This window comes from Stegastes partitus, unplaced genomic scaffold (genome assembly GCF_000690725.1).
Source record: "Stegastes partitus isolate 25-593 unplaced genomic scaffold, Stegastes_partitus-1.0.2 Scaffold28, whole genome shotgun sequence".
Taxonomy (NCBI): Eukaryota; Metazoa; Chordata; class Actinopteri; family Pomacentridae; genus Stegastes; species Stegastes partitus.
In genome coordinates, this window is record NW_007577759.1 from 393,490 (window position 1) to 418,347 (window position 24,858).

The following is a 24,858-nucleotide window of genomic DNA, read 5'->3' on the forward strand; positions in this document are numbered from 1 at the left end:
CTGCAGAATTAGAGGAACTCTCTGTCGGTTTCTCCACATGAGTTGCACCTTACCTTTGATGTGTTAAAAGTATTGATCAGTGCAATTGTGTCCCTTTCTGATTTCTCTGTGTCTTTTCTTGCCCACTTTGGTCTTCCACCTGTTGTCCTGGTCCTGTCTGTCCATCACCATCACCGCCCTCGTCTTCTCCCTCTCAGCTGCACGACAAGTTTGAGCAGCTGAAGCGGATGCACCAGGAGGAGAAGAGGAAGGTAGAGGAGAAGCGAAGAGACCTGGAGGAGGAGATGAACGCCTTCAACAGGAAGAAGGTGGCAGCTGAGACGCTCTCCTTATCTCAGCCCCTCAAGAAAGACAAGGACAAGAAAAAGTAAGGCAGTCCCTCCTTTCTATCACTCACTCCCCTCATTCTTCTGTGTAATACAGGAAGCTGCTTTTTCCAACCCTGCTCCTTTCTTTAAGTAATCCTCTAGCCGTTCATTGTGTGCCTTCACTCTTGAAATGCTGCCCCTTTTGTACGTTTGCTTCGCCTGCTTCTCGTTTTTCTATATAACCCTGTTACAAGTTAAGCAGGACGTGTGCATTGTGCTAAGTCCTGTGGAAAAGTGTCTTATTAATGAGCCTTTAATGGTGTGTGCTGTGCTGTTGTCGATCTATCTCCAACACACAAGCATTTCAGCTATTATAAAAGCCTGGCATACGTTAGGGAAACTTCTTCCCCTTTTTGTCCTGCCCAAGCTTAACATTTCCTGTGCTTTCACTCTTTCCTTTTGCCTCGCTCTAATTATTCAGGATACTCGGGGAGGAGGCGGTGAACTCACTCTCTGAGGCAGTAAAAAGCTTTTAAATAGGTGATGGAGAATTCAGCTCAGGCAGGGCAAAGCTGATTTTCAACAATGCTATGCTAATGGCGTACACCGTGTAGTTACAGTGGCGCAGGTGTAAAAGCTGTCTTTTCATGTTGGAGATCATTAACTGCAAATCATGTACTGCATGCTGTTTTTATTTCTTATGTGAGATGAATAGCAGGTAGAGTTATTATCACCAACAAACCTATTGTAGTGTTTGCTCAGTGGGCATTGTTTTTATAAATTCCTTCTTTAATTCTGTCAAAATCTTTAAAGATTCAGCAAAAATTCTGTAAAAAAAGCAAAACATTTTTTTCACTCCTTTGGAAGCTATTGCTGACTCAGCTGTGATAGACAGTCACATGACAAAAAAAAAAAATTCAGATTGAACTCAGCTGAACTGCAAGCAATGTTTACACACAGCATAAAGGAGACAAGTATGGAAACAAATTTAAAATGTAATAAGCAAAAAACTTTATTTTTGCCAGTATCGGTACTTGGAAAAATATTGTACATAAAGATTCCAAGATTTTCAGTTTTTGTATAATAAGTATTAGAAGAAATCCAGCTTTCATTTCATTTCAGCTTGTCCTGCATGTAAACACGCCTGTCCACATACTTTTGATCCAGGGCGGTTTCTTCTGGTTTGGGCTTGGCCCTTCAGTTCCATTTAAGTGAAATGTTAATGCTCCAGCACACAGTGATATTTACGACAGTAATAATGCTCTTCAAACTTGTTGCAGCATTGTATGTGTAGCCCTCCCCAGTTTCCACATGACAGCACCCCTGTGCACAAAGTGAGCTTCATGAAGAAATGGTTTTTCAAGTTTGCTGTGCAAGACCTTGATTGACTCGCCTTGAACTCAACCTCCTACGTGTTTTTGGATAAATTAGATGCCGACTATTGGCTAGGCCTCATCACCTAACATTAGTGCCTGACCTCAACAATAATCTTGTGGCTGAATGGGAACAAATCCCTGCAGCCGGCTTATAAAAGCTTGTAGAAATCCTTCTCAGAAGAGTGGAAGCTGCTGTGGCTGCATATTAATACGCTTGGTTCTGGATTGAGATGTGCAACAATAGCACATGGATGTAGTGTTCAGGTTTCCATATTCTTGTCATTGTATTGTATAACAGAATTTATCAGCAGCCAATTCTTAAATCGAAATACTCCACCTTGGATTACACACTTTATCTCACTTCAAGTAGGTTTTAAGTGTCTGCAAGTTGAATTTCAAGTTATATTGAGAGGAAGTGAAGCTAATAATTGTCTGGGAAGTTGATAGGCATATCAAAATGTATTCCAAGCTTGCTGTGTGGACTGTACATGATTTATAGTTAATGTAGTCTTCATGTTGACGACCCACCTGGGCTGTGAGGTTTGTGCAAGTTGAAGTGCAGATGTCTGGCTCCATCTTGTGGCTGCTCACACGCATTGCTGTCGGTGCTGCTGTGGGAACCTGACCTTCCATTTTGTGATTTAGTTCAAGTGTTTATACAGATTCTTAGTTTATTCCATCTGAATTGTGCCACTTCAGAGGCTACATTCCGGACTAATATTTGAAAACAAAAATGCAGACAGATTAAACAACATCACACTGAATGTAGTTGTAATGGCTCACACTCTTGCTCTCTGTTCACTAACACAAGTGCTGGTAGTCATTTTAACCGTAGCACCTCTTTGCTTTAAACCTGCTTTCCTCGTTGTCAGTCGAATGTAAACCTTTGCTGTTAATTTATGATTTCAATCAAGTTGTTGTTTATTCATTCAATTTATTTTGTTTATTGTTTGTCATTGTTTTTCAGTTAATTTATGGCCGCTGTACACCCTTCCTACACACGACCATGGATTTGTCCTCCATCACCATAGCAACGACAACATCTGTTTTATTTTTTTGTTTGTTTGTTTCTTTTTATTTCGACATTCCATCTTGACATTGTGCACATGGACCAAAGACACTGAGGATGATGGTGAAGCCACAGGGGGGGCGAAAAGAGTGAAAGCTGGTGAGAGATGATGAGGAAAAAAATACTCACTTTCCGTTAGTGGCCATCTCATTAATTCAGGATCTTTCTTTCTGTGTTGTTTTGGACACTTTTTTTCTATATAAATATATGCATTTTGTTTTTCTATGTTGTGACTTAAATATTTTCTGTCTGCATTTTTTTTGTGTTTCATCTTTAACTATCCACACAGAAAGTTACAACCCTTCAGACCTTTTGGTACTACAACGTCACACACCTGGGCTAAGGATTTGAAAATGTTCAACAAGTATTTTTAAAAAAAAAGTAAGGTGTGCTTGACATTTATACAGAATCTATCAGTGAAATTAAGCCTTTCCTAAAGTTTTTTAAAAAAAAATGCTTTCTGAAATGTTGTCCAGGGGTGATGTGTCTGTTAACCTTTTTGTATTCATGAGAACTTAGCTTCACAGTAGAATAAACCCCTGTATGGAACGAGCCCAAATAATACATTTAAATCGCATTATGTCAAGCAATAACTGAGTACCTGTATACTGCAATGCAAATACGTAGGTACTGACAACCTAAAATGTAGTCTTTATAAAAACTTATGCAATATTCTGGTGCTGTTTCAGATTAACTCAGTAAATGTATGTGAATATTTTCTAGAGCTTAATATGCAAGCTTAATATGCAAAATGTACTAGTTTTTGAATATGGTATTATTGTAAGAAGCACATATGATGGTGTGCGTTGTCCGTAAGATTTAACTTTATTGTAAACCATGAGTGACCGTATTGACGTGAGTGTTATGACAGTGGACACACACACACACATAAACATGAAGCCAGTATATACATATAAACATAGGGATTCAGGAAAACATTCAAGCCTCAGCTCGCTGTAGAAGAGTTTACACTCAGAGATGGAGACGAGAGCAGCTGTATTTACTGTCTGACGTTGGAAATAAATGCAAACCCCCCTCTCCCGACTTTGATGCGTCTCTGCCATGATTTGTTTGTCTGTATTCACCCGGGTGGAGAGATGAAAGTGAAACACAGGCAGGTGAAGCCTCTTATTCCCCCGAGACGCGCATAAAGACAACACTCGGAGGCTGTCGGCCTCCGCTGCACCCTGAACAGCTGCCAGCTTGAGACACGCCGTTTCCTGTTTAGCGATTCCTAACTGAAGAGCTGAGTGATGTTTGCTCAGCACATAATCCTTCCTGCTTTCACCACTGTCACCACTGCACAGTGCTGCTGACCTCCACTGTGTGTGTGTGTGTGTGTGTGTGTGTGTGTGTGTGTGTGTGAAGGGTGGCGTGTTTATAGTGTGTGTTTGCCAAAGGTGGGGTGCGTGTGTGAAAACAGAGACCTATGTGAAATCTGTTGACTGTTTTGTCAGTTGTGTAAGTGTGTTTAAGGCGTAAACAGTATGCTTGTGAATGCGGTGTGCCTTTGCGGTGTGTGTGTTCGCACAAGCTGCAGCTGGCTGCTTAAAAAAAACACAACTCTGCATTTCAACACTCAAGAACAGCTTCCTCACGTCATCTGTCTTTGAGCTTTTCCTTCATTCTTTTATGAAAACTTGCCATCAGATCAAACAACTACCAATATAAACTGAGTAATAGAGGTTCTGTTAACATTTTCTAGTTTTCAAGCCAAGTGTGTAATTTTTACATATTTATTTTGCATTATCTGTAATTCACGACTAAAATATCTTCATGCTTAAAATCCAGCCAATGTTTTTCTTTCTGGGTATGTGAAATAAGAGAAAACTGTGAAAACTGCCCATCGAAGTTTCATCGAACCCTTAGTGACGTCATTCAAATGTTTTGTCTGAAGACCGTCAGAAACCACTGCACCACCACTGCAGGTTTCTTTATTTATTGTCATTTGCTGCATTAGTATTTACCCCAAGATGCACAATGTGTGTGTGATTCATTGAAAACCAACAGACGAAGTCACAGCACAGTAATTGAGTTCTTCCCTTTGTAATGGTTTTGTGTTTACTGTGAAGGCTCTGCCAGCACTATTATTATTCTGTCCACCACCTGCAGGGCTCACTGGATCTCATCCAGCCGCACAATCTGTTCAGAGCGCTCTGTTCTCTGTCCTTTAATACACCAGCACTCTCTGCTAACAAAGCTGAGTGATAATTGTGCACTTGACAGTCAGTTCTACGTACAGACTGTACGTACATACGTGATAGCTGAGGATGATAATGAGGAACACTGCTGTAATTGAAGTGTTTGGGGAGTTCTCTGCATTCAGAATGATAAGTTTAGTTAAGCGCGAGTGACTTTCAGGTACACTGAGCTCAACAAAACTGCAATTCCAACCAGCAACCGAAGAGAAGGAAATTATCTAGATACCAAGCCCTTTTGTTTCTTGAAATTATCGATCAAAGCTTATTTACAAGATAAACAAAGAATAAATAAGAGTTAGCAATGATCAATAAACTGTTCACGCTGTCAGTCAGAATTAGATTTTTTTTTTTTTAGCGCAAATTTTACGTTTATTGGGATTTAAAAATGTTTTAAAAATCCATGCCAAGTTTGATTTTTATTAAAATCGTGTTAGTTTAGCATAAGGAACTACAGTTACACACAAGGTAGCTTTGATCATTTTCAAAATCATGTAACAGTTTAACTTTTGACTCTCTAAATCAAAGTTAGCATAACAAAATTTTAAGTCAACTTTAGAGACTTCAAGAAATACAAATGTCTCTTTTATTTTTTTCTTCTTCTTTTTTTTTTTGGCATTATTTGTACACTTTATTAGTCTCATCTATCTGTCCAGCTTCATATTTGATGGACATTTTGGACAGTGCCATCACTCTTCTCACATAATTCTTGACATGAAGTAAAAACACAATTTTCTAGAAACATTAAAACCACCTGCCTAAAATTGTGTAGCTCTGACCTGTCGAGGCAATAACTCTACAAGACCTCTGAAGGTTGTTCAGCAACAAGACTTCAGCAGCAGGTCTTTTAGGTCCTGCAAGGTGGCTCGGTGGTTAGCACTGTTGCCTCGCAGCACGAATGTTGCTGGTTCGCGTCCCGATGAGGACACCCGGGATCTTTCTGCGTGGAGTTTGCATGTTCTCCCCGTGCAGTGTGGGTTCTCTCCGGGTTCTCTGGCTTCCTTCCACGCAGTCCAAAAACATGTTAATTGGTGATTCTAAATTGTCCGTAGGTGTGAATGTGAGTGTGCTTGGTTGTCTGTCTCTAAGTGTAGCCCTTTGATAGACTGGTGACCTGTCCAGAGTGTCCTCTGCCTTCAACTTAAGTCAGCTGGGATAGGCTCCAGCCCCCCGCAACCCTAGTGAGGATTAAGCGGTGTATAGATAATGGATGGAATGGAAGATGCGAGGGGGGGTCTCCATGGATCTGACTTGTTATTCCACCACATCCCACAGACGCTCGGCGAGAATGGGATTTGGGAATTTTGGAGGCCAACTCAACACCCTGAACTCTTTTTGTCATGTTCCTCAAACCATTACTGAACAATTTTTGCAGTGTGGCAGAGAGCATTACCCTGCTGAAAGAAGCCACTGAGATCAGGGAATGCCTCTGTTTAGGTAAATGCTACTTATCGAACATCCACATGAATGCCAGGACCCAAGGTTTCCCAGCAGAACGGTGCCCAGAGCATCACTCTGTCTATTCTGGCTGGCCCTTTTCTTATCCTGCTGCCATCTCTTCCCCAGGTCAAGGATGGACCCAGCCACCCATTTGGTGGAAAAGAAAACATCATTGTATTCAACATCAGACCAGGCCACCTTCTACTGTAGCTCAGTGGATCCACTTCTGAAACTCCATTCACTTTCAGCAGTGGACAGGGTTCGGCATAGGTGTTCGGACTGATCTACAGATTTACTGAGTGTTCTGACACTTTTTTATTTTTTTAAATATCAGCCCTCATTGAGGTTTTTAGCAGTTCATGTATCATAGCTCTTAAGTCTTTGTTCCTCACGTGCATCAATGAGCCATTGGGCACCCATAAGCCTGTCGCAGATTCACCTTTCTTGGACCACTTTTTTGTCGCTATTTTGGAGATACTGTGACCCAATCTTTATTCCAGTACTTTTCTGCTCTTGTCAGTCATTCAGATCCTTAATTCTATTTTTCTTCCTTCCAGCCCATTGACTGTTCACTTGGAGCGAAATATAACCCACTGACATATGTAACTGTAATGAGATATCAGCGTTATTGACGTCACCTGTCAGTGGTTTTAATGTTGAGGTGTATGTCTTTCTTTCGATTACCAGAGGAGTGACAAAGTGTTCACATGAACAATTCTCCGACCTGCTGCAACGCTTTTAAATGAACAAACCAAAAAAAATGGAACTAGACTTTTGAAATCATAGCTTTATTTCTGTGGTTGACAAAACAATAACATATAGCTGCCTCAGTATCTGAAGGAATATGAAATAAAACAGAACGTATACAATGGTCACTGTGTGGCTTGGTCCGGCTTGGTGAATCGAAGCAGACTTTACAGTTGAGAGAACGGACAGTAACCACTTCACATTAGAGAAACTGAACGCAGTGAACAGTTCCAGCCACCGAAAGTCAAAAAAATGAAGATCAAAGTCTTTTGTGTGCCTTCGGGCTTCAACTGTTTGGCAGCGGAGGTAAAGTCCCTGTGGACACACTGCGCGCTCATCTTTCTGCCAAAATTAAATGCTGCTTAAACTGAAATGCGTTTTGTTGCCATTTCAGTTTACACGCCAGTAACAAGATGAAACCAGTACCAGAGCTGCCAGAACTAGGTGATTTTTTGCTAAATAAAAACTGGACTTCCCAATACTTCAACCTCAGATCACTGGTGCTCTCATACAGTATATATTAAAAAATATTGAAAATTGAAACAAGGACATTAATGCTGCATCACTAATCAGTTAATCTCATGGTGTCAAAATGACCTCTTTTTTTTTTCAAATGTATTTTTTGGTCACTCTGCTCTAGTGTTGAATTAATCTCCCAAACATTTCCTGTCTGATATGTAACAACGGTTGCATAAAGTAAATCAACACAGGCTGAAGCATATAATAAAATAATAACGTATGCATCATTTAGTCAGGAAATTAAAGCTTTTAAGTCAAATGTAGCTTTTGTAAATAAATGGTAAATAAAAATTTAGCACAGCAAAAATGTTTAGTACAAGTCAGTAAGATTAAAATAATACAAAAGGTTGAAAAAATAGAATTATTTGCATTAAAAAAAAAAGCTTGTCTTTATCTCAAAGTGCTATGTGGTTGGGGGAGGGAACCTGAGCACCAAGATACCTCACAACAAACAAAATCAGGATTGGCTCTCAAAGATTAAAAAAATAAAAAAACAACCCACACACACCCTTTCTGAATTGTAATCATTTACCTCCAACTTGTTGAAACAATTTGAGGTGGATGTGGAGGACAGGTAGGCTATAAACAAAAAGAGCATTACGAAGTTGAGAACTTAAATGGACAGATAACTCTGCACCAAAGAGAAACATTCAAATCTCATTACAGCTCTCCCAGACAAGTGCACAGAAGGGGCAAGAACTAAATTTGACCTTTTTTGTTTTTCCCAAATCAGTCTCGAAATGTTATGGCAAGTGAGTAACATCTGGATATAAGAGCTTTGCAGCTTTTCCACTGTGAGGTGGACGGTTGTGACTGAATGCTGCTAGTTGAGCGCCGGGTGTAAGGGCGGGCACGGGGAGACGTCTTTTTTCTTGGCGTCGAACAAATGCTCGATGTCGCTCCCCTCGGCACCCGGAGTCATCTCCTCCCTGTACAGACACCTGAAACCGTCGTAATACTCGTCCGAGTCTCCCTGCTCCTTGCCGCCTCGCCCCCTCCCAGCCCGCCCGAGGCGCTGCTCCTCCTCGTGGATCTGGGTGCTGTCGAAGATGTAGACGGAGTTGGTCGGCAGGGAGAACTCCAGGCTGTGGAGGTACTCATCCACCATCTCTTTGCAGTGGATGAACTCAACACTGTCGACCTGGAAGAGGGAAGAAACAAGGTTTAAAAGCAGATCCGACCTTAGTTTACCCTTCAGAAGGAATGGTTTCTGAGATGGTCACGTCTGTGGGCTTTTGTCTCTCCTTTTCAGCCTCCTGTGTTGGACACTGCTTTTGCAGAAACTGGGTCTAAAGTGGAGGTTTGCATTATAATTTGAAGATGTGCACATTTGCATTTAAAGCTAACTCCTCTACTTCTTTCCCTTAAAGTGATTATTACAATGTTGGGACTGCAGAAAAAGCCAAACAGCTGCTTTAACTAAAGATGTGTGCTGGTTTTTGCATCTGAATGTGCCAACATGTGTTTTCAATGGGGCGTCTTCATTTGAAACACCCTCTGTAGAAGCCAATAATGTAATAACAGCCGATAACGTAACAACGGCCGATAACATAAGAAATTTGCACTTTTTAAAATGTAATAGGCCAATAACGTAATAATTGGCTAATAATGTAACAAAAGTCCTGAACCGACAACGCAACATCTTTTGGCCAATAATATAATAAGTTACTGTGTTATTGGTCTGGTAAAAAAAAACAAAAAAATCTTTGCAAATGTAAGAAATGTAATAACTTATTACATTATTGGTTCAGGACTTTTATTACGTTATTGGCTTCTACACCCTCTTTTTTTAAATACTGGATTTTTAAAAAAGACATTAAAATGTGCAAGCCTGTATGGTGAACAGACATATATACAATATAACCCTGTATCATGCAGTATCTATTATACTGTCAATGACTGTAATTTGCTTTTTATGGAACTGTGATGTAACATACAGTATGTGCTGGTTCCACCTACAAATCAAACTGTATTATCAACTCCTGTTTACACATTTCTTAAGTTCTAATACATGTTACTCCATTGGGGTATGAAGGTCTCAAGTGAAGAAATGTAACGCCACCCTCTCCTCATTCAAACACAATAATTCGAAAATGCAGTCTAGCTGGCCTGTGCCCTTCTCTTACTTGTGCTTTCTTCAGCAGGTCGGTAAAGACGGAGAACCAGTCGGGTGTGAGCACCTCCAGCTCCAAAGTGATGATGGCCAAGGCCAACGTGGAGCCCTTGAACTGCCAAAGCTGGTGGCAGGCCATACAGTGCTGCACCTGCCTGGTCCACAACGCCACCTGGAGGCCTGAGGGTCTCTTCTGATGCCCCGGACCGGAGGGAAGCACGCCGGGCTCTGGTGCCGAGTCCCAGCCGACGCCGGAGCCAACACCGATGGACGGAACGAGGTGGGGGTGGCCGGAGACGAGCAGGGCGTGGAACTAGGACCGAGATGAACAGAGAAACGGGGAGGAATGAGACCAAAACGTTAGCATAATGATGTCATTGTTGCTTCATCGTCTGTCCATCCATCCATCCATCCATCGCCCACCCCTCACCACTCGTACATCCACATCAAATATTCCAGAGCATTTAACGTCCAAACGTACATATCTGACAAAAAAGGTCAACACATCACTCATCCCTTTGATCCAAACTTCATCCAGCCAACACACTGTCAGTTTGCAGTCTGTGATTTTCTACTCTTCTCAAGTGTCTGTTGCCATATTAAAGTTACTGCAGAGGTTCGAACCTGGAGCTCTGTGCAGGTTTTACTAAAGAAGCCCCCCATCGTTGCCTGAGTACTCATCGTAATCTTGTTTGTATCGTATCGTACGTGAAGTGCTTTTCTGTGTTTCCATTTGTGGGCAGAAACCCGACCTGAGTGGGGGCTTAGTGTAAAAAAAAAAACAACAAAAAACATATACTTTGCACTTTAGTTTCTTCATACTCATGTTCAACAATGAGTAAAACACATCTGCAAACAGCTTGTTAGCTGGCTTCACTAATGACTAGAGGCTAGATGAAGAACGCTAACAAGATACTGACCAGTGGCTGGTGAAGACAATTATGTATTAGATTGCAAAACGTCAACGCATTCTCCTGGTGTTTGTTACAGTCCAATGTCCTGTGTTTCATTCATTCATGTTGAGTTCATCTGCTTTAGTTTGTCTCTTACTCCGTAGCAACAAATAAGCCATGGGTTTTAAACGAAAGTGGAATTTTACTGGGAGGTAGATTCAGCAATGTGGTGCCAAAGTCAAACATGATTCCTAAAACAGGCGGTCTTCTTTAAAAACTCTCCAAATCTCTCCTGTTCCTCCTCAAGCTTTCCTTCTATACTTCAGTCTGGGAGAACAGATTGCAGGGTAATGTAGCAAAAATAGACACAGATTGTGTGTTTAGATTTGACTTTCCTGATCAGACGGTGAAAGTTTCTGGCATCACACGGCTGACTCTACCTTTCAAAGAGGTAATGACAAGGAATCTCTGTAAATCCTCTTATTTATTCATATCAAAGTGTCATGGTGGAGAGTCTGTGACAAATTATCGATAGATTTTACCGATTGCTGTTTTGTAGACAATGGAGAATAACACTTTATTTAGGAAAGGGAATGCAAAAGTAGTTACTTCAGGGCAGGGGGGAATGTAATTGTGAGATATTTACAGTACAGGTAAAAGTATTTATTTGAAAAAAAAATATTTATTTGAATAGTATAAAAAGAGAAAATGTCTTTATTTTATTATAGTTTTTATGATTACATTATGTCTCTTTATTTTGGAAGTCTTGGATTTTGTAATACCTAAAGTGAAGTGCTAGGACAATAATCTATAGATTCACACTAATAATGATAATAATTATGATAACTCTGCACTTGGCTAACCTGTGACACAACTATCAGTCAGATCCTCAAACTGTATTAGGAAGGGGAAAGTGCCATTTTTTTTTTTGTTTTGCAGAGGACTCTGAATCAGCCCAGTTCGGTCCGAATGTGCCAAGCTGCTTTTTGGCGACAGATCATGGTTTGTGGCTTTAAGAATCAGTCCTCCACTAATCTCAGTATCACAAACAAATCTAGCGCTGTTGTTTATTTATTGAGGGAATGTAGGTGGTCTGGGATGAGAATGCATGACAATACTTCACAAATCAACTGTGGTCAATATCAAGACATACAAAAAAATAAATAAAAGAAATCACTGTCAGATGTAATTTAGAGATGGGACTACAGCTGAGGAAACCACGGAGAAATCCTGTGTTAACTACAATGTTTCTGTCAAGAAAACTACGGGCTGTATTCATAAAGCATCCAACTGCTTGCTTACAACCTGTTCTACTTCTTCATTTACAGTTAAATGTAGTTATATTTTTCTTTCAAAGGACTCTCTGTCTCTAGAAGGAAACACCTGCCTCCCATTTCTTCGTGTAATGCGAAGCTGCTGCTGCTGCTGAGCGATTCACTATTTCTGCTCGCTGACTTTCAGAGACACCGTATCGCGATGATGAGATCTCTTCTCATTAAAAAGGCGCTATGAATACAGCCCTGGGCCCAAGTGCATGAGGGGACCTAAATGATGTTGTGTGTATGTGTGTGTGTGTGTGTATTTGTTGACAGTTCAGTCAGTGGTGACCGCCTCGGGCAAAGAGTTGTGAGGGTTTAACAATTACGCTGCTGTGTACAGATCTAAGCTGTAAGCTGAATCACGCAGCATGGGGGGGTTCTGAACAATGACAGTCTCAACAATCCACAGCATGTTATTGATGCACTAATCACCCAAAATGTCTTTTCATTTTGACAATTTGAAAAAGGTTTTAGATCTTCAAACTCCCCCTCTGGTGGCAGCAGGGTTTCTTAAGTAAGGCTGCAGGTAAGACTTAGTCAGAAGTGCCTTGGCCTGATATGCAACACGCATGTTATTTTGCTGGCAGCTTGCAAATGCAGTCTTACATTGTTAAGAGGAATCTCTTGACGCTCTCTATGCTTTTTTTTTGTTCATATAAACACCGTTTGGGTAACTGGTTTGGGTTGTAACTTGGGTTTGTCCTCTATGGAAATTTCAAGTCCAATATCTAGACTGGAACGCAACACTGGTTTTTAGTTTAGCCTTTTCCAGCAACTTGATTTCTCCCATCTGTTAGATCAGGAAAACTACCAAATAAGTCTGAAATGAACAATTGTTTTCATTCTCTGTTCATCTCTTAAATATATCTAATATTTTTGTCTATAAAATGTCAGAAAATGGTGAAAAATGTGCTGTTGCTTGAGTTTCCACTGCCCAAGAAGAGATCTTCAAATGCCTTTTATTTTTTAACACCTAAAGATATTCAGTCACGTGTGACAAAGCAAAAGCATCAAATTCTTGCATTTACGAAGCTGAAACCAGCAAATATTTGGCATTTTATGCTTAAAATACCTGATGATTAAAACAGTTGCAGATTAATTTTTTGACTTGTTGTTGCAGCTCCAGAGCAAAAGTGTGCCAAGATACTAAAACACAGCAAAGGTCAGACAGCATTATCATTCTGATGTATTAGAAAACCAAATGTAAAAACCTTGAACCAGGCTCTTTGATTTTATATTTACATTAGAGGCAGGGTTTTATTTCTGTTCTTTGCTTCAACGATTGTGGGAGAGACGCACTTCAACCAGAACTGAATAGAGTTTGTATCAATGATAATGATGGGCACACTGAGTCAAATGAAAAGAATGCACAATCTCTAGTAGGACCAATTCTTTTTTGTGGGGGCAGCAAGGGGGGGAGAGAGATGTGAGGCTTTGTAAACACCATCTTGTCGCAAACATGATGCAAGCATGATGGTTTGATGTGTGCTTTTTGTACTGCTTGTGTTTTTATGCAAGACCAGGACCTGAATTTATTAAAGCTCACTACGAGATGCTCCGATAGTTTGGGTCCAGTTTAAAAAAAAAAAAAAAAAGAAACAAAAAAAAAAAGTTCTGTTTGCCTGTCTGTCTGCTGAATTCTAACTTACTATGTGAATGAAGTCGACCGGTGTTGCGGTGTACAAGTCCCAGTGCAGCTTGTCTAGAATGATCCTCTCCATGCGAAGAATCTCCGCTGTTGAAAAGTTGCATCCGCTCTGCACAACCAGGTCTCTGACAGAACCTATTACCTGTTAAAACAGACACACAAAAGGGAAGCGAATAAACATATTGTTTTGAAAATGCATTGAAGTCTTGGGTGGTGTTTTCCCTTATTTTATTCATTTTTTATTGTCATTTAGGTTAATGCTTTTTGAATCCTTGTGGATGATCTTACCTCATCTTCCTCATTGATTTTGGCGGCCAGGACCAGTGAGGTAAACGCAATGCATTTCAGGTATTTTGGTTGAGCCTTTAAAGAGAAAATAGTTTAATTTAGTTTGTCTTTCGAACCTGAAAAATCTGTGGAGGTGAGAATACATTTCAGACAAGAAAATTTGTTCAGTGAAGTTGGAAAGTTCGAACAGATCTGTCACATGCTGATCTGTTTCTGCAAAAAATAAAGAAATGCAAGCTCGACTGTATGTTCTGCATAAGTGACTTGCAAATTTTGTACAATGCAAGTTTGATTTTTGGGCTGCAGATGCTGTGATAAGCCACACTAAGTTTAAATGGACTTCATATAGTCAGATTTGCAAGTAAATAAAAGCACTACAGTGTTTTGAAAGCGTACAATTTTCCATACTAGGCTAGTAAAGCCATGGACAAAAGCTTTTATAAATGGGAGCAGTCGACCTTGACAGTGGACAGCAGTCGGTTGAGGACACACACTCCCAGTGCAAAGGTCTCTGGACAGAACTGAAACAGCCTGCTCATGTCTCCCAGCCAAAGGATCATTTCTTGGTGTTGGGAGGAAGAGATGTCAGCGCCCTGAGTGGTCAGAGGAGACAACTGTTGGTTAATAAATGACCCGTGAATGAAGAACTATGTTTCAGATAACAGAAACAGGTCTATAACACATTAAAAACTGAACAACACGCAACTTGGAACTTCCCAGGACTTTTCAGAACAAGAACATTTTGGATATATGTCACTGAAGAAAAGACAAATGTCCTCTGGCAAAGCAGCTGTGGGGCAGAAAAGAATGGAATACGTCTTTAACATGTCAGTAACATTAAATTAAAAGATGGACTCCACCTGCAGTAGGAGGTCCTACAGTAACATCTATATGTAAATACACCTCAATTACTGATAACTCTGTTCATTTGCTGATTTTATACTTAAAATTTAAACCAATACTCACGTTAATAATGCCTAACAAGCACCTTTAAGGGGTGAAAGACAGCAGGTATTACAGCAATTCAAAAGTGAGACTCCAGCCGGCCTATTTATCACACCGGCTGAATCATTTTTCTCAATATGAAGAGGTTTCCCATAAATCTGCTGTCACATAAAGAATGCTCCTATTCTCATTTTACTGAAAGGATCAAGATTGATTTTCAACTTGGCTTCACTTCCTCTGTGTCATCATAAAAAACTCAGCAGTTTTCACACTTTATTCTGTTTTAGCTGAACAGAAAAAAGAAAAAAAAAAAGTCCACCCAATACCAGTTATGAAACACTACTCTTAGCGCCTTCAGAGGAGCTCATAAATCACACGTACTGCGTACAGCGCGGGCTCACCTGGATGCATCCGTTCTTGAAGACAGGCACCTTCCAGAGGCGAGCCTCCCTGACCAGGGCGGCCTCCAGCAGGACGACCAGCCGGCGGCTTTCCGCTGCTCCCGGGTTCTTCATCGCCACCACAGCACAGGCCAGGCTGCACCCAGGGCACGCACACCTGATGCAGGAGGAGACAGACATCACAAGACTGGTACACAGAAAGCAAACCAGCCCTCAAAAGGCCGGAATCAATCTATATACTGTGTTAACTATGCTGCATTCACCTTGAGGTCAACCTGCAATGTGTTACACTTATTTAGCCTCGTTTACGGCACATTTCAGCTTCATTTTCCAGTAAAAAAAAATAGGCTTTAAAGAGGATTTATAGTATAAGAAAACAGAGGGCCTGCCTTCTTTTTATTGAAGTGCAAAAGGAAATAAAGAAGGTAGCAACATAAAGGTTCAGGACTCTAAAACATTCCCCAAAAGAGCAACTTGAACAGCTTTTAGAAGGTCTTCCTGTGCACAATGTGTCTATTTGTTGCAGCAGTTTGCTCAGTCAGCTCAAGGAGCCAAGTGTGCAGCAGGAAATGAACTGCGCCTTCAACAACAACGCCATTTTTCAGACTTTGCAGGCAGACAACGCAGGACTGAGAAGCGGAGCAATGCAAGAAAAAAAAAAAACCCTGCCAACTTTGAATCTCTGGTATGTGACTTGTGCTGCAACACAACACAGACAGGATCCAGGCGGGAGAAGTGCAGCTGCTGCAGCTTCCTGCACAGTTGCTGCTGCTGCTGCAGACGTAAAAAAAAAAAAAGAACAAAAAGAAGAGACACACTTTTTTTGTTTCTATTCTGTGCTCAAGCTCTCTTACCTCTTCGATTTCAAACGCAGAGTATCTCCTCGACGGCAGGTGCATTTATACGGCTTTTAAATTTAGTCCATGTTCACCGAAAGCGACCAGCAAACAAACAACAGTGGGATGCTGTTTGGGGGGGAAAACAATCTCGGAGCAAAACGGGTTTCGCAGGGAATATAAAAGAAAGCAGCCGCATTATATATAAACAGCAAATAAAAGTGGGGAAGGAAAAAAGCGCCAAGTGGTTGGGGGGAAAAAAAGAACAAAAAAAAACTGGGGTAGTTGGACGAAAAAATAAGCGCAAAACAAGGCAGGAAGCAGAGAATCAGGGAGGATTGAGGGCAGCCTGTGTTTTGAACGCAGCTGACTCCGCCCCCCGTGACGTCACCCCGTCTAATAAACAGAAATGTGTTAGTGGGTCAGACATACGGGGCCCCTCGCACAAAATGGTCGAGCTCACACTGGAAATGGATGATTTCTGCTGTGAGGCCCGAGAAGATGTTTTTTTTCAGGTGCTCAGATCTGGGTTTTACTCACTATGTGAATTTATCCTGCTGAGATGCAGCAGCAGCTGCTCTTTCTGTCGTCATTCATCCAAATCCAGTCTGATGTTTGTGAATCAAGAATTCCTGCAAGTGATTTGAATCTGCTCAGCCCCCCACCCTCCTCCACTCACTGCAACGACATCAGATCTCAAAATGACCTATCTTGCTTGACAGTTGTCTCGCTTAATCCTCTAAGTCTCATGTAGTTTCCACGTTTTGTTATTGCTCCAGTCACATTTTTACCCACTGTGAGCTCATTTTTATTTTGCCCATTCTCAATGGAAACAACAAAATCACTTCTAGAGGTAGAGAGAGGTCAGCAATGTCTTCTGTACAGTATCACTAAAGAATAAGAAATATGCTATTCTGTGATTTTTATTTATTTATTTATTTATTTATTTTACATTTTTTAAAAATTAAAATGGGTGAAAAAAAAACCTTGAATACATGTACAACATTTTTCCAGGTGACCACAGGTGTTGCCAATCCTGGGGAGGAAAAATGTGACTGCCCATGCTTCGTAGTTATATTTTCGAATTGAATTTTTAATGTGTTTCCATACTTGTCTAAAATCTGCACTGCACAGCCTGCAGTTCAGCCGAACAGTCTCTGAATTTTTGTCACATGACTGTTGCCTTCTGCTGAGTCACCAGTGTCCTCCATGGTTGCACCAACGAGTGGAGGATTTTTTGTTTTATATATAATCTCACTACAGCCAACAGGTTATTTTTGATATTTTTTTTAAAAGAGACATGAAGAATAAGGGGATTTTTCTGAAACATTACAAATTTAAGCTTAGATTTAGTTAATTTTTCCAACTAAACTGGGAATCACACAGGATTCATTCAAGGACCAACAGGAAGTTAAACAAGAAGAGACCTTAGTATGTCAAAAAGTCCTCTGAAAGCTCAGTATAAACTCGTAATGGGGGACAGCTCCTGCATTCTTGTTCTTGAGGCCATTTCTTAAAGAAATGCTATGTTAGATGATAATAATCACATCACATGAGAAGCTGGTGCTGGTGAACTTTTGCCATTTTTACTTGCAAAATATTACTCAAATTGATCAAAATGTTTACAATTAATTTTCTGCTGATTTACTAATCAATTATTGATGTGATGTTGCAGCTCAACACAAGGAGACTTATCAGCTGATCAGCCAACATTTCCACCAACCAACCAGAACCCCATACGCTTGAACCTCCAACAGGTATGTCTCAATCAAATGCTGCAATCACTCTCTGAGATGGAAACAATCACATAATCAACTGTATTCGATGCATTTACTAATATCTATGTCTGTCAACCAACTTGTCATTGGAGAATTTATTGGTGGAAATAATGCAAACTGCATGAAAACCTTGAGGAATTATAGTAGTTTAAAAAAAAAAATTAATTAAAGATTAGATTATTTTTATGCAGGCTTGGTTGTCTGTCTCTCAGTGTAGTCCTGTGATAGACTGGTGACCTGTCCAGGGTGTCAACCACCTTCACCCTAAGTCAGCTGGAATAGACTCCATCCCCCCGCAACCGTAGTGAGGATTAAGTGGTGTATAGATAATGGATGGATGGAATATTTTAATGCATAAACTATTCATGCACACTTAAACTAGAAGGCTAAGATGCATATCATCAACATGTGCTCCCATGATATACCACATACTCCCACTTGTTATGCATCATGGCAGGACAGGATGCACAAGTGCTTCTTAATTGATTTCTTTGCTCTCATTTAAATTTTTTATCCCCTGAACTGATAAGAAATGTGATTTCTGCACCAGTATTATCAGTGCACCGCAGCCTTGACCTGTGTGCGACCTGCTGCAACCAATACTCTGAATGTGGGCATCAAGATGCAAAACATCTAAATTAAATTTACTGTAATCTCAGCTGAGAATAAAACTAAGCCACAAGCTCTACCCAACCTCAGAAAAACAAAAAATAAATAAATAAAAAAAACTGACGGGGGAGATTGCAACACATCCAGGATGTTGCAATCCTTGCTCAATATAGTATTTTCTTCAAGACAGGCTTGTTTTCCTTTTTTTACTCCCCATAATCTGTTTTTAACACACTTTTGATAGATGAAGAGACGGTCGTAATTGTCGTCTTTAAGTACACAGTCAAATTAGTTTTTCTTACTTCATTTTTATCCAGTTTTTATGTATCAAGCTAGAAATTCTGTGTGATTTTTGAAAAACAAATAATTACAAACGGCCAAAACCTCTGATACATATCAATTAAAATATTTTAGTAGATATTATTTTATGTCTAAATAAAGGATTATGGCATGCTTTTGAATTGTAAATGAAGAAATACTATTCTGTGCTATGACAGTAAGAGTTCACGCAGCAGTGCGCTTGTTGATTTTCCTTTCTCCTCTGCCATTGAAAACCCGAGAGCATTCATCAATATGTCACTACTGGCAGCAGGATTTGATTAATTGCTCCCTATATGCATTTCATACAGTTTTCCCACCACGGACGGATGATTGGATTATTATTTCATATGAACGTTTTCTGACCTCTGTGCTTCCATTTAGTCTGATCCGGGAGTGACATCACATACGCGAGGATTACCTTGCTTTCGAATAGATTTGTGTCCTCCTCTAGTAAAATGAGATTATAATGCTTCAAATACTGTTGCTGAGCATTAAAGGACAGGAAAACACAAAGCAGGTCATAAATATTGGAAAAGAGAGTGGTGTCTTTGTTGTGTAGGCCCTGTACTGCACCACACTGGGTTTGAAATGAAACAATGGCAACAAGTTTTACGTTCTTCCTTTACCTTTAAAGGTTGGGGATGTTTGCAGCAACATCAGACGAACAATGTAGGAACCACAGTCCTTTTTATACATGATTTCCCCATTTTAGTCGATTTGTTCAGCTCAGCTCAGACTCAGGCACTGACAATGCCGTTTGTTCACTTTATTCCAAAGCTGAGTGTTCATATAAGCACTCAAATGCAATGAGGTCGCTGGCACATACTAGTAGAAGAACAGCCTCAGTTCAAAACTAGCATTTAGAATAGGTTTACACATCAACAACCGCTTTTCACAGATAAGTTATAAGACTGTAATAGAGTTTTAAATGAGGAAGCGAGGAACTGTGAATCACATTTGAGCTGACGACACCACTGCCACCACGCAAAGTGCTGTCTCGTCCTCCACCTAACCCATCCGCTCCTCGCTGCAGCTCGCAAACACACCACTTCTCCCTAAACACTGTAAAACTACTCACTGGAAAGTTGTAATATCGCAGAAATGAAAATTGATTCTGAAGAGGAATAATGTTATGGAAAGTCTCACCCCGCAAGTCAACAAGTTTGGACAACTTTCTCAGCGTTGTTATGCACAAAACTCTGGCTGACTGTATCCGTGTTCTTTAGGGGTCGCTGGTACTCTTCAGTTTCAAGGTTAACTGCTTATTTCACTCATGATTTGTCTTCTAGTATTAAAAAAAAAACCCATTTGAACATGTCGGCAAGGTAACAAATAAAAGTTTTCACTGGAGAGAGTTTTTAAGATTGGGTCACTGATGGTAGAGAATTATTCGTATGAGAGCTGAACAACCTCTGCTGGACTAAACAAATCGTCAATTTTCATATTTGTTTGCAGGCGATGATTGCACAATGGTGTTGCGAGATGCTAAGCTGCAGCTGTGTTCATTTAATGTCCTTTATGCCCTTCAGCCTAATCTTCAGTGAGAAACATCATCAGTATGGTGTTGACCTGCTTTCAGAGTAACTTTTAGTGAAATTTTAAAAGCCTAATGTCCAAAGAAATTGGATTTTATCAGTCCATTTGGTTTGTTATAAATGAAATCTATATGGAGATACTGTCAAGACAATGAAACGTTAAACGGCACATGCAGATCTATAGGCAGATATGTTGTATCATATTGGTGCGTGTAATTTAAGACGAATGGTTTAATTTTGTGGTCTTTTATCATTTTAAATGTAATGTACCGGAACAATGCCAAAATGATGAAAAATGCATCACTGTCCAATTATTCGAGATCTGCACTACTCTTAGCATGGTGGTATATTAGCAGTGGATATTTGCTTCAATTAGCCACAGTAGCTTATTATTGTTGAAATGTGAATTTCGATTAGAGGCCATAAAAGCAGTGCCAGAGAGCAGTTATTACTGTAAGTAACAGGCCGCTTCACGCCACTTTACGCTGAATGATGTTTAGGATTGGACAGCTTGGTCTACAGGCTGCTGGCTGTAATAATATTGCAAAGATTGTTTCATTTCTGATTGACACCAAAAAATCCAACAGCACACACTATGACAGAAGGAGAGAACACATTTGTGCTTCACAGCTTCCTGACTGCGCTTGTTGTTCCTGTCAGGAAACCTCAGAAACAACAGAATCAGAAGCGCTCGACCTTCTGTCTATTTAAACAGTCAACCAACTTTACCTAATATCAGTCGACCAACGGGGTGGTGTTTTTTTTTGTTCTTCGCTCTCAGCCACCTCACACAGCTGACTGATAAAAACAAAGTTAAGGCAGCGTGTGTGAGCCGAGGTCATGACAGGAACGCTGATAAGAAGCGATGGTCACAGCAGGCAGCATATCTGCATGTTGACAGAGTGTAACAAGCAGTGGGAACACAGTGGTTATGTACTCTATCAAGCCAGGGAGTGTTTGACGTATATGTCTTGTTTGTTCTCGGAGAGCTCGAGATGGTGAATTTGTGCCATTTAGGATCTGGAGGTTATTCACACATACAGTACATTCTGGGGCTTGAAGCTGCACATATCCGTCCTTCTCTTTGTCCTCCTGTCTCAGTGTGAGTCCTCATTCGTCTTCATTCCCTGCAAACTGGACTGGATCATGCAGAATGCCACGCTTGCTTACTGCTTCTGCTGATGGGACGTTTTACATGTTTTCACAGTGTGTGTGTGCGTTTACATTCCACCGCAGCCCGATCACCGGTGGGAATATGACTGGGCGAGAAAAACTGTTGATAGTCAAAGTTTTGAGTGTGAAGCTGCTCCCTGGTGGTACACAGTAGCAACATAAACTTCTGTATCACTCAGTTTAGACTATTTCTGGTGTTGTTTGAGAGAAAGTTTATGGTATTAATACTCCTCATTCCTATAGGAGCCAGCTGTCACAATTGTTGAACATCATTGGAGCATAAACTTGAATACATCATCTCTTCAGCTGGGGGTGTTTTGAAGATCGGAAATGAAAAGTTTTATCATTAGAACATGAAAATATGATAATTGTTTAAATGTATTATGATCTATGATATAGTAGGATTTAAAAGTTCTAACTTTAATTATTCTTATGCAGAGAATGAAGGTGAAATTAAGCCCAGACAAACACCCAGAGATTTTCGGTGTGTTGAAGGACAAGTTCTCATTTTTTCAAATCTGTCTTAAAACAATACTCTCATGCATATATATACATTATATTTTAAGAGCAAAGATTGCTGGAACTAGTTAAGTTAATACAAAGCTTCAGCAGTTTAAGTAAAACACATCAATCATGTATCCTCCTGTCTCTTTTTACACTATATTACTTTCTTTTATCTCCCATCTGCCGCAGCTCAGCAAGACTAATAAAAGGGGGAATTTTGGTAGTAAAACATCTAAAGCTGAACTTTGTAATAAAGTTTTACTGTAATAGAGGATTGTGGATTATGCCCCACATCACTTCAGCATGACAACTCAGGAGGGAATTCACTGTCACATGTAACAAAAAGAAGCCCTAATTTTATTTTTATTTGAGATGACGGAACTGATACGTTTTTGGCTTAAAACTGACTAAAATGATCATCAGATAATCAAATCATCAAATTGCACATTATTTTTTTAAAATGATCCACTTATCAATTAATTTGAGAGTTGAAAAAAATAAATTTATATTGTGATGCAAAAGTTTTTGACATCCTACCTTACATGTAAATGCAAAACCACGGATTAAAGAAAATATAGTACATTCATTAATTATGAAAAATTATCATTTGAATCCATTACAATTCTCCAAAGGGAAAACATGCTGCATTAATATTTTCTACAGCACACACTGTGTCCACTCATTGTGTGAAATGCAAAAAAGAAATTTAGTCAGATAATCTACACGTATGACGTTTAAATGATGAAACACCAATTTCCCCTAAGGAATACATACACAATCATGCATGCAGTGCACAGCTGCTTGTACAAGAGATGAAAACACTTACAGAGCCTCAGGGGTACACTGGCTTCGACTTCTTGGATCCTAAGTGTGAAACACAGAAAGAGACTCTACATGTTTAGCTTGATGTCTCAGTGATGGTTCGAGCGCCGTCTGCTCTGATCAGTTCAACAAGAATTTACAATGTGTCTGCTGACCCCCCGTGTCTCCTCTGTACCCTTGTAGCCAAAGAATGCTCCGCACCACACCGTAAATCAGTGTCAACCCTGAACCAACTTTGTCCTGTCAGGAAAGCTTTGTGCACTTGACTGAGCACATTATGTTCCTAAAGTCACATCTGATGTCTGACTTTGATCATTGCCTGTCGGGGCAAACTGAGATGGTTTTTCTTTTCTTTTTATCTTTTGAGGCCCCTCTTCAGCGCTGTCGCCTCTGTCCGCTGTTTGGACATAATGTACAGACTATATAGTACTGATCCCTATGGATAGCTGCTCAGAATGAGGAAACATTCATCTGGTGTTCTTTCATCTCATCCTATTACATTCTACTTTTTATAGTGTTTGAAGAATGTATAAACAAATAAAACCTTTTGATTGGACTGAATTGTCTTAACAACTACTAGATAAATTATCATGCCATGGTCTCCAGAGGCTAAATCCAACCAACTTTGGTGAAGTATTGACATTTTTCTGCCACCATATGCCACCTAAATGCAAACAGACAGCACTAGTTCAAACATTAAAATCTCCTTAAGGGTAAATTACAACAAATCTGGAGAACGTTTAATTTTTCCCATAAGTGTTCTTTGTTTTATGGCCACATATCTTCAGAACTAACTACGAACTGCAGCTTTTCTTTGTGTTTTCTGCTCTTGTGCTTTACTGTAAGTGATCTAACATACCAAACTACAACAGCATGTCAACACTAGAACTAAAACATAGTTGTTTTTTTAATTGCAGGTAAAAGTGTAGTCCATATTCCAGACTTTTACAACAGTTTTTAAAGGTCATTGAGGTCCGTGGTGATCGCTTACTTTGTCAGTGTGAATGTCATCATCTTCATTTTTTATGTCCTAATCTGTTGATCGTTTTAGATTTAATTTATTTTTTATAGCCCTACTAATTGATTAATCATTTAGTCCATATGCTGTCAAACAGATGTCCATCTCAACTGCCAAGCGCTCAAGGTGACATTATCAGACTAGACATAGAGGTGACAAAAGCAGTAAATCCTCACATGTGAGAAGCTTTAACAAACAAATATTGGGTATTTTGAACATTTTTTTTCTTAGTTGAATCATTTGTGATTAAAACTGACAAAGAAACAGCCTGAAGACACATAGTTTGCTTACAAATGCACCCAGTGAGAAGTTATTTGGTGATTTACACGACATCTTGACGTCTGTGTTACAGTCAGGATAAATTTGGTCATCACAGTCACATAAAACCATTGTTTCTACAGCATGTTAATGACTACACTCAATATACTTGAGTGTGCTTGAGTTATGTTAATTCACGCTTCCAAAAGTTCACAACTGCCGCACTAAAAGAAGTGATAGAAGACAGTGAAACTATAGAGGTGTTAAATTGAACCTTGTGAAAGCTTTAAAGGAGGACGCGTGAGTCTGTATTGTTTTTAACTACAGCCTCGTTAGCCTTCGTGACAATGTGTGAATTCTAATGGGGGAAACTGCAGCGAGGCAGAGCCATATTTTAAATATTTAACCTTCCTGCTCAGCTGTAAGCATTTACTGTACGCATACAGTAAAGCCATGTAAGCAGATTAGCAGATGGTTCCTGTAAAACAGAACTGACTGTGTATTCTGCACTTATCCATCGACCCCTCGCAGTGCAGATGAAAGGAGAGCGAGTGGAAGTTGGCCAGCAAAAAAATGCTGCTGGAATCGCTAGAGGCGTAGTTCCCGCCAGCTGACAGCAAAATTCATACAAAATCTTTTGAAAATTGTTGCCTCTATCAACCACCACTGGAGGGAGACAGAGGCCAGATCATACATGTTAAAGCATCTGACCGTCCGAGCAGCTTCCTTTAACCCCAGTC

At 40.0% G+C, this 24,858-nt stretch overlaps 2 protein-coding genes across 3 annotated transcripts in view; one reads left to right on the forward strand and one right to left on the reverse strand.

Annotated features, from left to right (window-relative positions):
• septin8a (septin 8a) overlaps positions 1–3,798 on the forward strand; it is a 33,273-nt gene extending 29,475 nt beyond the window's left edge. The window contains exons 9-10 of one of the 2 annotated variants that reach the window (XM_008298273.1): positions 198–367; positions 2,652–3,798. In XM_008298273.1, coding sequence (XP_008296495.1) covers positions 198–367; positions 2,652–2,655 — 174 coding nt within the window. In that variant the 3' untranslated portion in view covers positions 2,656–3,798. Of the gene's footprint in view, positions 1–197; positions 372–2,651 lie in introns of those variants that run through there. The other variant, XM_008298281.1, reaches the window with a different exon arrangement.
• A 3,360-nt stretch (positions 3,799–7,158) lies between these two features.
• ccni2 (cyclin I family, member 2) lies at positions 7,159–16,425 on the reverse strand. The gene is made up of 7 exons (XM_008298260.1): positions 16,119–16,425; positions 15,265–15,421; positions 14,377–14,511; positions 13,919–13,993; positions 13,632–13,772; positions 9,784–10,083; positions 7,159–8,798 (listed from the first exon to the last, which is right to left on the reverse strand). Exons 2-7 carry the CDS (start codon positions 15,376–15,378, stop codon positions 8,481–8,483), a joined length of 1,083 nt encoding a protein of 360 aa, XP_008296482.1. The 5' UTR covers positions 15,379–15,421; positions 16,119–16,425; the 3' UTR covers positions 7,159–8,480.
• Positions 16,426–24,858: the final 8,433 nt, after the last annotated feature.